General features: G+C 35.8%; 1 protein-coding gene across 2 annotated transcripts in view; it reads left to right on the top strand.

The window, feature by feature from the left end:
* GLRA3 (glycine receptor alpha 3) overlaps window positions 1-16,114 on the top strand; it is a 179,570-nt gene that overhangs the window by 120,025 nt on the left and 43,431 nt on the right. For both annotated transcript variants that reach the window (XM_081810865.1, XM_081810870.1), the window contains exon 6: window positions 14,304-14,441. In XM_081810865.1, the coding sequence (XP_081666991.1) occupies window positions 14,304-14,441 (138 nt within the window). The remainder of the gene's footprint in view (window positions 1-14,303; window positions 14,442-16,114) is intronic.

The raw sequence follows: 16,114 nt of genomic DNA on the forward strand, positions 1-16,114 counted from the left end.
GAAAAACAAAGCCTGGATGACAACACATCTGTTTACAACATGGTTTACTGAATATTTTAAGTGCATCATGAGACCCACTGCTCAGATAAAAAAGATTCCTTTTGAAATATGACTGCTCCTTGACCACGCACTTTGTCACCCAAAAGCCCTGATGGAGATGGACACTGAAATTAATGTTGCTTTCAAGCCTGAGAACACAATATTCATTCTGCAGTCCATGGATCAAGGAGTAATTCTGACTTTCAAGTCTTATTATTTAAGAAATACATTTCATAAGGCTCTAGCTGCCATACATAGCGATTCCTCTGATGGATCTGGGCAAAGTAAATTGAAAGCCTTCTGGAAAGGATTCACCATTCTAGGTGCCATTAAGAACGTTTGTGATTCATGGGAAGAGATCAAAATATCAACATGCAGAGGAGTTTGGAAGAAGTTGATTCCAGCCCTCATGGATGACTTCAAGACTTCGGTGGAGGCAATAACTGGAGATGTGGTGGGAATAGCAAAAGAACTACAATTAGAAGTGGAGCCTGAAGATGGGGCTGCATTGCTGCAATCTCATGACAGAACTTGAACGGATGAAGAACTCTGTCTTATGGAGTGTTTTTTGAGATGGAATCTGCTCCTAGTGAAGATGCTATGAAGATTGTTGAAATGTCAACAAAAGATTTAGAATGTCACATAAATTTAGTCAATAAAGCAGCACCAGGGTTTGTGGGGATTGACTCCAGTTTTGAAAAAAGTTCCATGGGGAAAATGCTACCCAACAGCATCACATGCCGCAGAGAAATCATAGGTGAAACAAAGAGTCTGCTGATGCGGCAAACTTCATTATTGTCTTGTTTTAAGAAATTGCCACAGCCACCCCAACTGTCAGCAGCCACCCACATCAAGGTAAGACACTCCACCAGCAAAAACCTATGACTCACTGAGAGCTCAGATGATGGTTAGCATTTTTTAGCAATAAAATATTTTTAAATTAAGGTATGTACATTTTGTGGGGTTTTTTTTTTGGACTTAATGCTATTGCCCACTTACTAGACTATAGTATAGTATAAGCATGACTTTTATATGCACTTGGAAGCCAAAAAATTATTTGACTCACTTTATTGCAATATTCTCTTTATTGCAGTGGTCTAGACTTGAACCTGCAACATATCTCTGAGGATGCCTGTAGGTTCGAAGTCAAACATTTCCTTTATCAAATCTAAAGGCCTGCCCCATAGAGTGCTTATTTGTCAAATCTCAACAGATTTTACCCAATTGCTTTTATAAAAGCCAGAAGTTCAATATACTGTTATGCCTCCAGTCTACAACATCCTCATTCATCCTCATGAGAGAATTCTAGAAGAAATACTGTGAATGCTTGCTGTTGGGTATATAGAAATTGTATTAGTTTCATTTATCTTTCTAATACTCATTTTTTTTTTTAGTGTCAGGTTCAGTCAGAAAATATAGGCCAATTACCATGACAATTTGCATCTCCAAAATTCACACCAGTAGAAACCTATTAAAATATCAATAAAAATTATTAACTCATATATGCTGCAGAGGGAATTCTGCAATGAAGCTCTACTTTTCATTACGTTTCATTTAATTTAAAAAATAGTGTGTGATTTGTGCCCCAATTTTTGTGTGTTGTTGCTGATAATGGTGTAAGATTGAGTGACATTTGTACTGAAGATAAAGTAAAGTGATTAAAGTAAAGTGATCACTAGCCTTCCTTCTCAGGATTAGATTGTTTTAGTTTACTGAAGTTGGGGTCTACTACATGATCTTTTTTTTTTTTTAATTGGCCTTGTGAAGTAAACATAAAGCTATCTTTTCAAAGAACAAATTTTCATTATGATATCACAGTTTTGTTTATAAATGCATCTTGTTCATTTGCTTCACAAATTATTAGTCTATGAAGGAAGGAAACAGCTATGTTATAACTTAGACTATGCCCCTAAGAGATTGACAGTGCAAATCAATGTGCAGGAATAGGGGTGAGGAAAAAACTAAAGATTTAATTTTCAGCCTTTAATTTATATAACAAAAATTTCTAAATTGATGATTTTTTCCCCAGGTGAAAAAAGACACCAAAGATATGTTTTTAAGCTTGGAAGAACATTGAATAATAATTTCCTAACATCATAATAAAGCTTTGTGATTTATAAAAAGACAAAGATGACATGGGGTATATAAACTATCACTATATCTATAAAGGGTCTAATTCCTCATTTCATATCTAAAGAGGAATGTAGGTAACAAAACAGGAAAACCTCACCAATGTGAGAAAGTTAAAGAAATTTTAATTACGCAGGTTAGAAAAGAAAATACAAGGAAATAATTCAGGGAAGAAAGGACTCTTCCACAAAGAGCAGCCTAAATCCCTAAAATTATAGGAAAAGATCTTTTTAAGGTCAACTTAAAAAAAATACTGATAAGCTTTCAAAACATGCTTTAATGGGGTTTTGGGGTAGAAATATCTAAAGATAGATGGGAGGTTTTTGCTATTTACTTTTCAGATTCATTTCAAAACCATATCTGATATGACTCAGACCAGTTACTCTGGAATTTATGCCAAGACTATTTAAGGAATTTGGTGAAGATTTTTCAAAATTATTTCCTAACAATCTCTACTGTTTTCAAGCTCTTTCATAATTTAGAACAGTTTGGATATTATTCAAAATAATACTATGCCTTTTGCCTGGCTAGTCAGAGATACAGATTATTCTTATTTTGCTGAGTATTTATTACTGAAGCCTCTGTGGTTACAATGTTAGTTATAAAGCAAGTTTTCCCAAGACACAAATATTCACTAATGAATGAGCTACTTCTAAAATTACTCCCCACTTAAACATTATTCCATCCTACTTAACCCTCTGACTATTCTTTCCCAGTCTGTCCTCATCTTTATAAGTTCACTTTTGCTGATTATCAGATATTCTAAACATATGGTGATATAATAAAAACAGTGTAGTTACAAGTCTTACAAAAATGTGATGTCACAGTAGTTGTATTATCTTTTACACATATTATCTAATTTAATCCTAAGCACAACTTAATGAGATGGGTTTTATTTCTGTTGTAAATATCAGCAAATTAAGGTTGAGAAAGGTTAAGTGACTTTCCCAAAGTCACACAATGATGAAGTGGACAAAGCAAACTTCTGTGTACTAATAGCTCATAAGCTTAAAACAAGCATCAGTCCTTTCAAACTATCTCTAGTAACCAAAGTTAGAATCATTAGTATGGAATAATGGTTATAGGTTAGTTACACCAGAGAATTTTAGAGAAAGTGTAATTACGAAGAAGATAATTGAGCAGGCCTATAACTTAAAGGAAACCACATCTAACGACCTGGTTAATGGTAGGATTATTCAAATTAAATGCACAAATTGTACATAAAAATGTTTTAGTTAAATAGATTTTGACATAGCAGTTGTTCCTTGTCAGGTCAATAAAATTTACTTGAGTAATATTCCTCCTGGCAATAATCAGCAAGCATGTGCCAAGTGTGAGCATTTTCTTCTTCTTCTTCTTTTTTTTTTTTAAATTCCAGCTGCTAGTTAAGAACATCAGCATTTGCAAGCTCTGTCAAACCCAGAAATCTCAGCCTCTCTCTCTTCCTCTTTCAATTGAGAAAGCTGGGGCAAATGTGAGTCTAGATCACTTAAAACTGAATGTGAATCTATAGTTGATTTATAATTCTCAAAATTGATTTCAACTTAAATATATTCTTAGGCATATTCTCCCTTCAAATAAGTATTTCTTTTACATACTACTCATGGTACAAAGTATTAAACAATAACTTGTTTTTTTTTCTTCTGTGGTCTTTTAAGCTGTTTTTTAAATGACCAAAGGTCATTTGATTTCTTTTAATGATAATATAATACATTTGAATGATGTCTTCAAAAGCAGCATGTTAAGGTACACCTACGTGGTTCATTCAGTTACACGACGGACTCTTATTTTCGGCTCAAGTCACGATCTCAGCGTCATGAGATCAAGCCTCACGTTGGGCTCTGTGCTCAGTGTGGAGTCCGCTTGACATTTTCTCTCTCCCTCTCCCTTTGCTCCTGCGTCCCTACCCCAGCTTGCACTCACTCTCTCTCTCTCTCTCAAGTAAGTAAATGAATAAAATCTTTAAAAAAATAATTTAAAAAAATCAGCATATTTATACTGAGAAATCTGAACAATAGAGACCGTAAAACAAAGACATGCCTTAGCCTCGACTTCCGATCCTCCTTACTAGTGTTAACCAATTTTGTTTGTCCCACGTGCTATGTCTATGGTCACAAATATAAAAGAAACATAAAAGACATAAAGGACATTTCAAACATTAAACTGAAGAAAATTAAAAAGTGTTTTGCATATTAACATTGCCACTTTACTTCAGATTCAAATAATTTTTCTAATGTGACGGGTGTGAAACTTTATCTCATTACATCTTCATCTCCCTTAGGTAGAGCATCCTCTTTTCTTCATCCTTAGTGATCATGACTGTTTCTTCTGTCCATGGCCTGTTTAAGCTTTTTCTGGGGATTCTCTTTTCATATTTATTTATATGTGTTATTTTATAGATGTTAATGATAGTTTAACTTTATATTTCATAGTTCAGAGGGTTTTAAATACATATATATCATTAAATCTCTCTTTTTCTTAATGAAGTATGCCTTCTATATCCAAAATACAAAAACATTATGCATTTTTTATAATATCCTTTTTTAAAAAATATTTTATTTATTTATTTGTCAGAGAGAGAAAGAGAGAGCACAAGCAGGGGAAGCGGCAGGCAGAGGGAGAAGCAAGCTCCCAGGATCCTGGGATCATGATCTGAGCAGAAGGCAGACACTTAACTGACTGAGCCACCCAGGCATCCCAACATTATGCTTTTTAACGCAGAAATTTTATAGCATAGCTTGTGCTTACATTTTAAATACTAGTAGATTTTATTTCTGTATAACCCTTTTTCTAAATGTATAGAAAATTTTCCCATTATTATTTATCAAAATTTTTTCCTAGGTAGATTTGAAATGTCATTTTTACCTTAAATTTCTATATATAGGTCTGGTTCTGGCCTCTTTTCTGTGCCATTCCACCTAATTGGTACAAAGGCTCTATGTCTGAAGCCCTTTGAATACTACAGCTTTATTTGTACATTTTGTTCTCTGTCAAGCAGATCTTCTTTACTTTTACTTTTCAAAACTGCCTTTGCCATGTATATACATTTGTACTTCAGGTTAGTTGATAAATACGTTAGAATTTTTATTTAAGTGGAATTGATATTATAGATTAATTATTAATTATTGTTACAATAATGAGTCCTCCTATCCAAGACACAGCATGTTTCTATCTTTATTACCATCTTCTTCTCTTTCAAAGACATTTAATTATTTAATTTTCACATTTCTTTATTAACTCATTACTATACATATTATATATTTTTGTTGAAATTGAGAATAAAAATTTTGTTCACATTCATCTTAAATGGTGCAGTAGCATTTAAATCCATATTTTAATATCATGATGAAAAGACTTTTATCTTAGTTGTCCAGATGTGAGGAGTTGAACTGCCTAGAGCAGATAAAATCATAGGGTAAGGAAGACAGCAAAGAGAATTAAAAGGGGAATTCCCCATGAAAATATTAGGAAATGGAAGTTCTTCCCACGTGAATGAACTATGTTCACAGGAGGAAGAGGTGAAAGAGTCTGTCGAGGTGCCTTGGGAACACTTTCCCCCACCCATTTGGGATTCAGTCGAGTGGGAGGACAGACCAGCAAAATGATAAATGCTTCAGAGTGGTTGGAGAGATTTGAAAAATGGAGATATCCTGTGTCCCATTTCTGAGGGACTACAGGATTTCTGAGACAGGACCAGCTTGCTGGGTGGCCACGGCCAACATAGGCAATCATAGTAAACAAAAATATATCAGTGTGGCATATGTAAATACTTAAGGAGATAGATGATGGAAGATAGGTAGGTAGGTGATAAGCTAAACCAGTAGTTCCTCTGTTTTTTATAGCTGTTACATTACTTGGAAGAGATCTAGAAGTCCCAAAAAAATGCATGAACGTGTAATATAGCTGCGAATCTCAATTTCTAAGTGATCCACCATGGGGTTAACAATAAAGTAGCTTCCATATTGGGCGCCTGGGTGGCTCAGTCGTTAAGCGTCTGCCTTCGGCTCGGGTCATGATCCCAGGGTCCTGGGATCGAGTCCCACACTGGGCTCCCTGCTCGGCGGGAAGCCTGCTTCTCCCTCTCCCATTCCCCCTGCTTGTGTTCCTGCTCTCGCTGTCTCTCTCTCTGTCAAATAAATAAATAAAATCTTTTAAAAAAAAAAAGTAGCTTCCATATCCTATTATTTCAGTGAGTAAAAAGATTTTAGAACAAAGCCTGAACGCTACATAAATGAAGATAAGAACTGGTTGGAAGGTATGGCTGAAATTCTGTATCCTGGCAACAAAGGGAAGCATTAAAGAACAATGATGCCAAGAGAACAGACTATATATTTTACCAGACTCAAATCTTGTTGGATGTGAAAGTTCAGCCCTGGACCCATGGTGAAACATCTTAAAGTGGGGGTAAAAACCACCAGTGAAATAATACAGATTAAAGTGGCCTTCCACTCATTTCTCCTCATTGCCATGAGGACCCTGAAGCTCCTCCCTATCATCAGAGTAACCATATAACTTATCATTGAAATAGGGGCATTTTTGAGACTAAAAGAAAGGCACCACAGATATTTAAATTATTATATTTTAATAACTGATAGGGTTTTTTTTAAGATTTTATTTATTTATTTATTTGAGAGAGAATGAGTGGGAGAGAGAGAGAGAGAAGGAGAGAGAATCTGAAGCAGACTCTGCACTGAGCACAGAACCCAAGGTGGGGCTCGATCCCACAGCCTCGAGATCATGACTTGACTCGGACACTTAACCGACTGCGCTACCCAGGTGCCCCTGATAGTTTTATTTTTTTTAATTAGTGGGTGAATTAAATAGCTCTAAACTGTTTCTTTTCAAAATATCCTTTATACCTTGCAGACTTCTTTGTGCCTCCGCCCCTTACCCCGAACATGGTCAAGCACCAGGGTGGAAGTATGTTCTCTCTCCATTTGTCTGTCTCCTGTCTCTTAAAAATAAATAGACAAACAAATAAATAAATAAGCAAACAGACAAATAAACAAAATATATCCTTTCTAAAGAATTATATGCATGTATATTAAAGCAAATCAAAATAATTGGCATCATCTTAAAAGTTGCAATTTTGGTACATTGGAATTGTTAACACTGTCACTTGACCCTGCTGTACAGACTATAATTTTTTTTTTTTTTTTTTTTTAAAGATTTTATTCATTCACTTGAGACAGCGAGAATGAGAGAGAGAGAGCATGAGATGGGGGAGGGTCAGAGGGAGAAGCAGACTCCCTGACAAGCAGGGAGCCCGATGCGGGACTCGATCCAGGGACTCCAGGATCATGACCTGAGCCGAAGGCAGTCGCTTAACCGACTGAGCCACCCAGGCGCCCTATAATTTTTTTAATAAGAAAATATTCTATATAGTTGAGGTAGCTCAACTCAATTATCTATACCTAATAATTTCAGAGCCTGATTTTATGTATTTTATATTGATATAGGTAACCATTTCAGCCCATATATTTTTACAGATGTTGTCTTTGTCTTGAATAAAAGTACCTTTTATCAAAAATATGCTTTTAGTACAAAACTCAGTCAAAGTAGTTGTTTCTACTTAACAATCATTTTTAATTCTTTGCCTAATTTAGATGCTGGGAAATAGGTCTTCTTAATTCCATTTCCATTTCAATATTAGTTATCCAATTAAAAACAAGCAGTCAATATAGTCTTTCCATTCCAAAACACAGTTATCAAGTTACAATAAATAAATATTGTACATCATCTGAGGCCTTTCTTCTTTTATATTGTAGGGATTAATCTCAAGATGTTCCTTTTTAGAAACGTCATTTTTATAATTGCTATTTGCTAAAACCTTCACAATCCAAAATTTTAATGTACCACTCATAAAATAATTTGATTAAATATTTCCAACTGATTTTGAACAAAGGCAACCAAAATTTAGAGAACCTATTTACCAAGAATTCAATACCATTGCATAACATATAAGTTGATTTACAAAATACTTCTTCAAATGTTCATAATTTATTTAAAAATTTAACTGATAACAAGTAGTAAATAGAAAAAGCATGTTGTGGGGCGCCTGGGTGGCTCAGTCGTTAAGCGTCTGCCTTCGGCTCAGGTCATGATCCCAGGGTGCTGGGATCGAGCTCCACACCGGGCTCCCTGCTCGGCGGGAAGCCTGCTTCTCCCTCTCCCACTCCCCCTGCCTGTGTTCCCTCTCTCGCTGTGTGTCTCTCTGTCAAATAAATAAATAAAATCTTTAAAAAAAAAAAAAAGAAAAAGAAAAAGCATGTTGTGCCATAATGAAATATAATTTTTAATTCAACATCAGCTTTGTCCCACACAAAAAATTATACTTCAGGTACTCTGTTCCAATAAAAAAATTATAAATGTTAGCATCTACAGCTTTGGGGCGCCTGGGTGACTCAGTCATTAAGCTTCTGCCTTCGGCTCAGGTCATGGTCCCAGGGTCCTGGGATCGAGGCTCACATCTGTCTCCCTGCTCCGCGGGAAGCCCGCTTCTCCCTCTCCCACTCCCCCTGCCTGTGTTCCCTCTCTCGCTATGTCTCTATCTGTCAAATAAATAAATAAAATCTTAAAAAAACAACAACAACCTATAGCTTTTCTTTCATTGATAGAGTGTAAGGGTTTATACATGTAAAATAAATCATATGTGGGCGCCCAGGTGGTTCAGTCAACTAAGCACTCAACTCTTGATTTCAGCTCAGGTCATGATCTCAGGGTTGTGAGATCAAGCCCCGAGATCGAGCCCTGAGTCAGGCTCTATGCTGGGCATGGAGTCTTAACTTACTTAAGATTCTCTCTCTCTCCCTGTCTCCCTGTCCCCCTCTCTTTCCTTCTCTAAAAAAAATAAATAAAAAATAAAATGAAATAAATCATATATGCATCATAAATAATTCCAAGAACACTGCAGCTCTACAGATTTTTTTTTATTTTTTATTTTTAAATTGTGCTGTGCTCAACTTAACCACAAGTTATAGCTCCCATCTGTCATCATACAACACTATCACAACACCATTGACTGTATCCCCTATGCTGTACTTTCATCCCCGTGATTTACTGGGCTTTTTTTACAACAATGATGAATTCCAACAAATATTTTGTTCAGATCTATCACAAACAAATGACATTTATTCTCAATGTTAAACTTTTTAAATTAATGTAAGAGAGACTGCACAATAGAATTTACGATGACATTGCATAGTTCATCTTCAACAAATGCAATTCCAAAAGCTTTACTTTGATTACAGAATTAGATTTAAAAATTAATTTAAAATTAATTTAACCAATTTCTCTTTAAAGCAGGAAATGATACCGAAACAAGTCTAACATCATTTAATTGCTTGCAAATTTCCTGTCATGCACTTTTCCAAGAAAAAATGAAATTAAAAAAGAGGGAAATTAATTCAGAAAAGCAACGATTTGATCTAAATAAAAACTTATTTTTTATAGAGTAGTGTGTAAATGCTGCCCCTACAAATGCACATGTCAAATGACCATCTTTGGGCAGTATTCTTGATAGGACTGTAACTTTTGAAATCGATGTTGATGTGTTTTAACTCTGTGTGTCTTGTGGCTTTTATGTGGACGGAGCTTTTGTGAATGTCAAATATAAACAATGTCTTGTTTAAGTTGCACATTCATCATCAACTTTCTTGTAAAATGGAAATTTGGTGCTTAATTTTTCAATAAATATTGAACTTTCATTTCTTTTAGCTCATTGCTGCTAGAAGGATTTATTGCAAGATTTAAGAGTGTTGCCAAATAACGTTCTGCATGGAGCACTGGGTGTTATGCACAAACAATGAATCATGGAACACTACATCAAAAACTAATGATGTAATGTATGGTGATTAACATAACAATAAAAAAGAGTGTTGCCAAATAATAAATGTTTGTAGGTTTCAAAGCATTCAGATTGCTTTCTATATGGTCCATAGCAGCACTGTTCTGCTTTCACTTACAAGTAACTTATAATTTTCCATGTCACTTGGATACTTTTAAGTGACACTTCACAAATGTCACAGGCTTGTACACCACCTGGGCAGCAGGGGAGAAAAGTTAAACACTTCTGCCACAACTCAGATCAGGAGTCAGCTGCCTCTGAAAGGGAGACACTAGTTTCTTTGTTACTGAAAGGGTCTGGTAAAGATAGATGGGCCATTCCTGATGTTTGTTGTTGTACAGATTTAACCTCATATTAAGATATAAGATAGTCTCGTACTCGTATGCCATGGGAGAATCTAGAAGTAAAATTGAAGGATCTATCAAACCAACAATGATGTATTTTAAAACAGTGCTTAATAATACCTAATCTAAATATGAAAAATCTAGAACAAGTGCTAAGCCAGAGAGGATATGAGGAAAAAACAAGTAATGTGGGGCTGTCTTGGCAAACCAAGATGTGTAATTTTAATATCATTGGTGACTCTCAAACCTTTATCTTCAATCTTAACCTCACTTTCAATATATAGGTGTGATTTCAAGTATTTTCAACATATAAGTCAATGTTCAGATTTATGACCATCAACACCTGTATCTCCCGCTTGCATCTTAAGCTCAAGGTACCCCAAAATAAGCTCATCATATACGAACACACACACACACACACCATCCCCTTCTCCCTTCCTCCTTCTCTATTTCTAATTCAAATATTCTAACAGCCTGCTATATGCTATGTAATATTTTAGGTACTGAAAAATATGCCAGTGACTAAAATGGAATAATCTCAGCTTTTATGAAGTTTCAGTCCTAGGAGGCTAGGTAGAAAAATACCCCAAACCTTGATGAATATATACAATGTCAAATAAAGATAAGTTCTATGGGAAAAGTGAATAGAAAAAACTAATGCTGATTGATTGGACAAAAATCATTTTATAAGACAGTCAGAGAAAGCTACTCAAATGACATGAGATATAAGCTAAAGACTGAGGCATAGCTGCTATCAGTGAGTTAGACTTGAAACTTTGAAGTTGTTTCAACTTCTTATTTTTCCTTAAATATATATTTAATGAATCCCTGAATTTGACAAAATGAGCGACTGAAATATTACCTCTGACTTGTATTCTTGATGGACCATTGGACAAGAATGAGGTTTTTTTTTCTTTGCCATCTCAAGAATGCAAATTACCCTTTTTAAAAATTTAATATACTGTATTGTGATAACACTTAGCATGATATCTACCTTCTCAAATTTTTTTTAAAGCTTTATTTATTTATTTTAGACAGAGAGAAAGAGCACACGCATGAGCAAGGGGAGGGACAGAGGGAAAAAAATCTCAAGCAGACTCCCTATTGAGCCTACTTGGGACTCAATCTTACCACCCGGAGATCATGACCTGAACAGAAAACAAGAGTTGGACGCTTAACTGATTGAGCCACCCAGGAGCCCCTACCCTTTTAAATTTTTAAGTATACAATTCATTATTGTTGATTGTAGGTACAATGTTGTACAGAAGATCTCTAGAACTTATTCATCTTGTTTGCTTAAAACTTTGTCTGTGATTAGTAATTCTCATTTTCCCTTCTCTCCAGCTCCTGACAACTGTTATTCTATTCTTTGATTCTACTGATTTGACTATTTTATATACCTTAAATAATTGAAATCATGCAGTATTTGATATTCTGTGACTAGCTTACTTCACTTAGCATAATGTCCTCAAGGTTTATCCATGTTGTAGCAAAAATTAAAAAGAGAACTACCAAATGATCCAGTAATCCTACTTCTAGGTATTTTTCCAAAAGAATTAAAATCAGGATCTCAAAAAAATGTTAGCACTACTATGTTTATTGCAGTACTAGTCACAATAACCAAAATGTAGAAACAATCTAAATATCCACTGACAGATGAATGGATAAAGAAAACGTGGTATAAACATACAATGGAATACTACTCAGCCTTTAAAAAAATTCTGCAATATGCAAAAAAAACTGTACTCTCTGAAAGGTTAGTTGCAATGTGAAATTGGAAACCCATCAACACATTATTCATACTTTTGTAAATTAAAATCCATTTGTCTATCTTGCACTTTGAATGGATATTTTGCCTATGCATAATTTTTAACATCATGCTTTGGTCATTTAAGAAATGTTACTTTAAAGAGTTATTTAGATCTTCCAAACACTGATGCATGTCATTGTACAATATTGAAAGGTCACGTTTGTTAATATCACCATTAAGCTCATCAAAAAATCATTACATATTGAGCAAACGATTTTTCTCAAAATTCTAATTTTGACTTAAAAGTTCAAAATCTATCATTGATGACAAATACTCTCAGTTGTTTCCCTCAATATGCTAGCCTCATTTCCTTTATTTTTGAGAAAATGGTCTGCCATATGTAATAACCATAGTTTACCAGTCTTTTTTTTCCAAGAAAAACAGTGTTTCACAAAAAAAAAAACAAACTTGATTTAACTTGCAAGTCAATCACCCCAGTTCTCTTCCTTAAAAGAATCAACATAATACAGTATGCAGCAGAAGCACTTTATATGTGCCTTTTAACACAGAGAATATTAAAAGGACATTTATATAAGGGTTAAAATTTAATAAAATTATAATCCTTAGTTTCTCTATTGGTCTGTCTAAATTGGGATGCAATTTCACGTATCTTGTCTTCCTTACACATTGCTCTGTCCAGCCAAATCTGCTCCACACCAGCTCTTTCTAGACACTAAACAGCCTCTTTCCTACTATACCAGCTTGCCTCCAGGATAACTTGTTTGGGACAATTTCCCTTGCTTGCTGCTTATGAATCTAGAGCTTCAGCTTCCTTTATCTGCCCACTTGACTTAGTCCAAAAGCCAGATCGTGTGTTTTCTCTCTCTCTCTACCTCCATGGTAGTTGTACATTGTAACAATAGTCTTGCCCCTCAAGTTCCATTCACTTTTGACTCCCCACTCTGGCAGCAGGCTTTAAGTGTATATTTCAATAGCTTCTCATTCAGAGGAAGAAAAGAAAAGGTGAAATCCTGCTTTTCTTAGATACCTCTCCTGTATAAATATGAATTTTCCATTTACTAAAAGATGCTGACTTCTTCTTCTTTTTTTTTTTTTTTTTAAGATTTTATTTATTTGACACAGGGAGAGAAGGAACACAAGCAGGGGGAGTGGGAGAGGGAGAAGCAGGCTTCCCGCCAAGCAGGGAGCCTGATGCGGGGCTCGATCCCAGGACCCTGAGATCATGACCTGAGCTGAAGGCAGATGCTTAACGACTGAGCCACCCAGGCTCCCTTAGATGCTGACTTCTTATCACAAAATATGTTAGCTAATTCTATCCTGAATTCACTGATAGTATGTGCAAGAGTTTCCTCCTCCACAAACTGTTCCACATGAATTTTTCTTTGTACTCTGATTTTCTCTGAATAGCTGACATTTCTATTTAAAATATCGGTTTGTTCATTTTGGGATTTGGAACATAGAAGCAGATGCTGTTAACTAAAATAGTTAATGATGAAATCAAGAAAGATAAAAGCCTTGGTACTTTCCCCCACAGATATTGTAGTTTAGGTCTTTTCCTAACCAGTAACAATTTCAGTTTTTGTTGAAAGAGCCCTGGGCGCCTGGGTGGCTCAGTTGGTTAAGCGACTGCCTTCGGCTCAGGTCATGATCCTGGAGTCCCTGGATCGAGTCCCGCATCGAGCTCCCTGCTCGGCAGGGAGTCTGCTTCTCCCTCTCCCACTCCCCGTTTGTGTTCCCTCTCTCGCTGTGTCTTTCTCTGTCAAATAAATAAATAAAATCTTTAAAAAAAAAAAAAAAAGAAAGAGCCCTGAATAATTTGAGAGAAGGTGAGGGGCTATCTAATGGAGTGGAACCAAAATGAATTGTTGAACTAATCCAGGAGCTGCCCATTCCAAAGAAAGAATGTATATGCATGTCCTTTGAAGTTTCTATATGCCATGTCATGCTTTTTATTAACCTACTACATTTTCTTACGTTATTTGAGGAGTATTCCATGTGAATAAACTTCAGTAGACCTTGGTGAGGTGGAATCGTGCAAGGCATACCTCAAACTGTTGAGTTAAGATGACCCTCGTCATCCCACCCTATGTGAAATGTACAGGCTTTTTAAAAACAATTTGATTTCTTTGAATGCCCTGTTATGCTATGAATATTTTTATTATGTTTTGCCTAGTTGGGTACACAATGAATGATCTCATTTTTGAATGGCAAGAGGAGGCACCCGTACAAGTGGCCGAAGGACTCACTTTGCCCCAGTTCCTGCTGAAAGAAGAGAAAGATTTACGATACTGCACTAAACATTACAACACAGGTAGGGGTCAAGCATTCTTTATTACACTTATGACTTCTGGTTTTATGATAGCCAGTGTTTCTTAATCATAGTGGTAGGCTAATTATTTTACCTATTTATAGCTTAGTGTCTTTCACAGTCATAGAGCAGAAAACAAATGCATATGAAATTTATGAATACTTGGACTCAATGCATATTGTGATATAATTGATTTGTATAGGATCAAAGAAATGCTTGGTATTCAGTTACATCTTTTTTCTTTTTTTTTTTTTTTGCCAAAAGCCCATAGTTACATACTAATGATGCTTCCAAAAAAGTTCCTTTAATTTCTATGTGAGCAATAAAATGTACTTTTTAGCTCTTCTTGGGCAATATACATTGTGTTTGATAACAAAATGGAAGAGGGCGCCTGGGTGGCTCAGTTGGTTAAGTGACTGCCTTCGGCTCAGGTCATGATCCCAGGGTCCTGGGATCGAGTCCCGCATTGGGCTCCCTGCTCTGCGGGGAGCCTGCTTCTCCCTCTGCCTCTCTCTCTCTGTCTCTCATGAATAAATAAATAAAATCTTAAAAAAAAAACAAAATGGAAGAAATTGCTTTTTTTTTCTTTTTAAGGCTTCATTTGCCTAAACCTCTTTTTGGCTACAATTTCATGCATTTCAAGTTTTTGTTATTTAAGTACCTACTACTCACACTGACACGGTAGCTTTTTGCCTTTGAGGCTAGATATAAGATATTGTTGTCAAGGACTGATAGACTTAATGTGATATTTGCACATTCATGGGATCTGTTCACTTCTCTCAACCAGCACAGGCTATTCTCATAATATCTATTCTCGCTGCCTAACCTATTCCTACAAATTCTGTTAAACCACCCACAAATGAGTCATCACTTCAATGTGGTTAGTCCACAGCCTCCCACTAGCATCAACTGCTGCTCTTATTTCCTTACAGTAACTATGATTCCTCTTTGGCTCATCATTTTCCAGGACTGTGACCTGACCTTTCACTCTGCCAAGTCTTTAATCTCTTTTATCTCTTTAATCAATTCATACTGTCTGGTGAAAAAGTCACTGCCATTTTCTTAACCCAGAGGTGAGGTGTAGTTGGGTAGTTCAAGGTTAACATCTCAACACAAAGATAAAGGGCAAGCAGGTCAATACCAGTGTCCTTGCTCCATTCTCTAGGGGCAGTTACAATGACAAGCAAATTTTAGAGAGATGCTAAGAGGCCTCTAGAAGTGGTTTAAGTTGGTGGACTGGTTTCCTAGGGCTGCTGTAACAAAGTACCACAAACTTGGTGGTATCCCTTGCCCATCTCCCCGAGACCCTCTTATCCCTCTTCCCCTTACTCTGTAATTTGGCCACAGTGGTTTGTTTTCTTACATATGCCACACTGATTCCTGCTTCAGGGCCTTTGTACTTGCTCTTCTTTCTGCACATACTCTTCTTCTTTTTATTTTTATTTTTTTTTTGCTATTTAAATTTTACTTAATTTAATTTAATTTTTTATTTTTTTTATGATGTTCAGTTAGCCACCATATAGTACATCATAAGTTTTTGATGTAGTGTTCAACGATTCATTAGTTGCATATAACACCCAGTGCTCATCACAACAGGTGCCCTCCTTCATACCCATCACCCGGCAACCACATTCCCCCACCTTCTTCCTTACATACATATTTCTTTTTTTTTTTTT

Source organism: Leptonychotes weddellii, chromosome 2 (assembly GCF_054177405.1).
Source record: "Leptonychotes weddellii isolate Sample4059 chromosome 2, ASM5417740v2, whole genome shotgun sequence".
In the NCBI taxonomy this organism is placed as follows: Eukaryota; Metazoa; Chordata; class Mammalia; order Carnivora; family Phocidae; genus Leptonychotes; species Leptonychotes weddellii.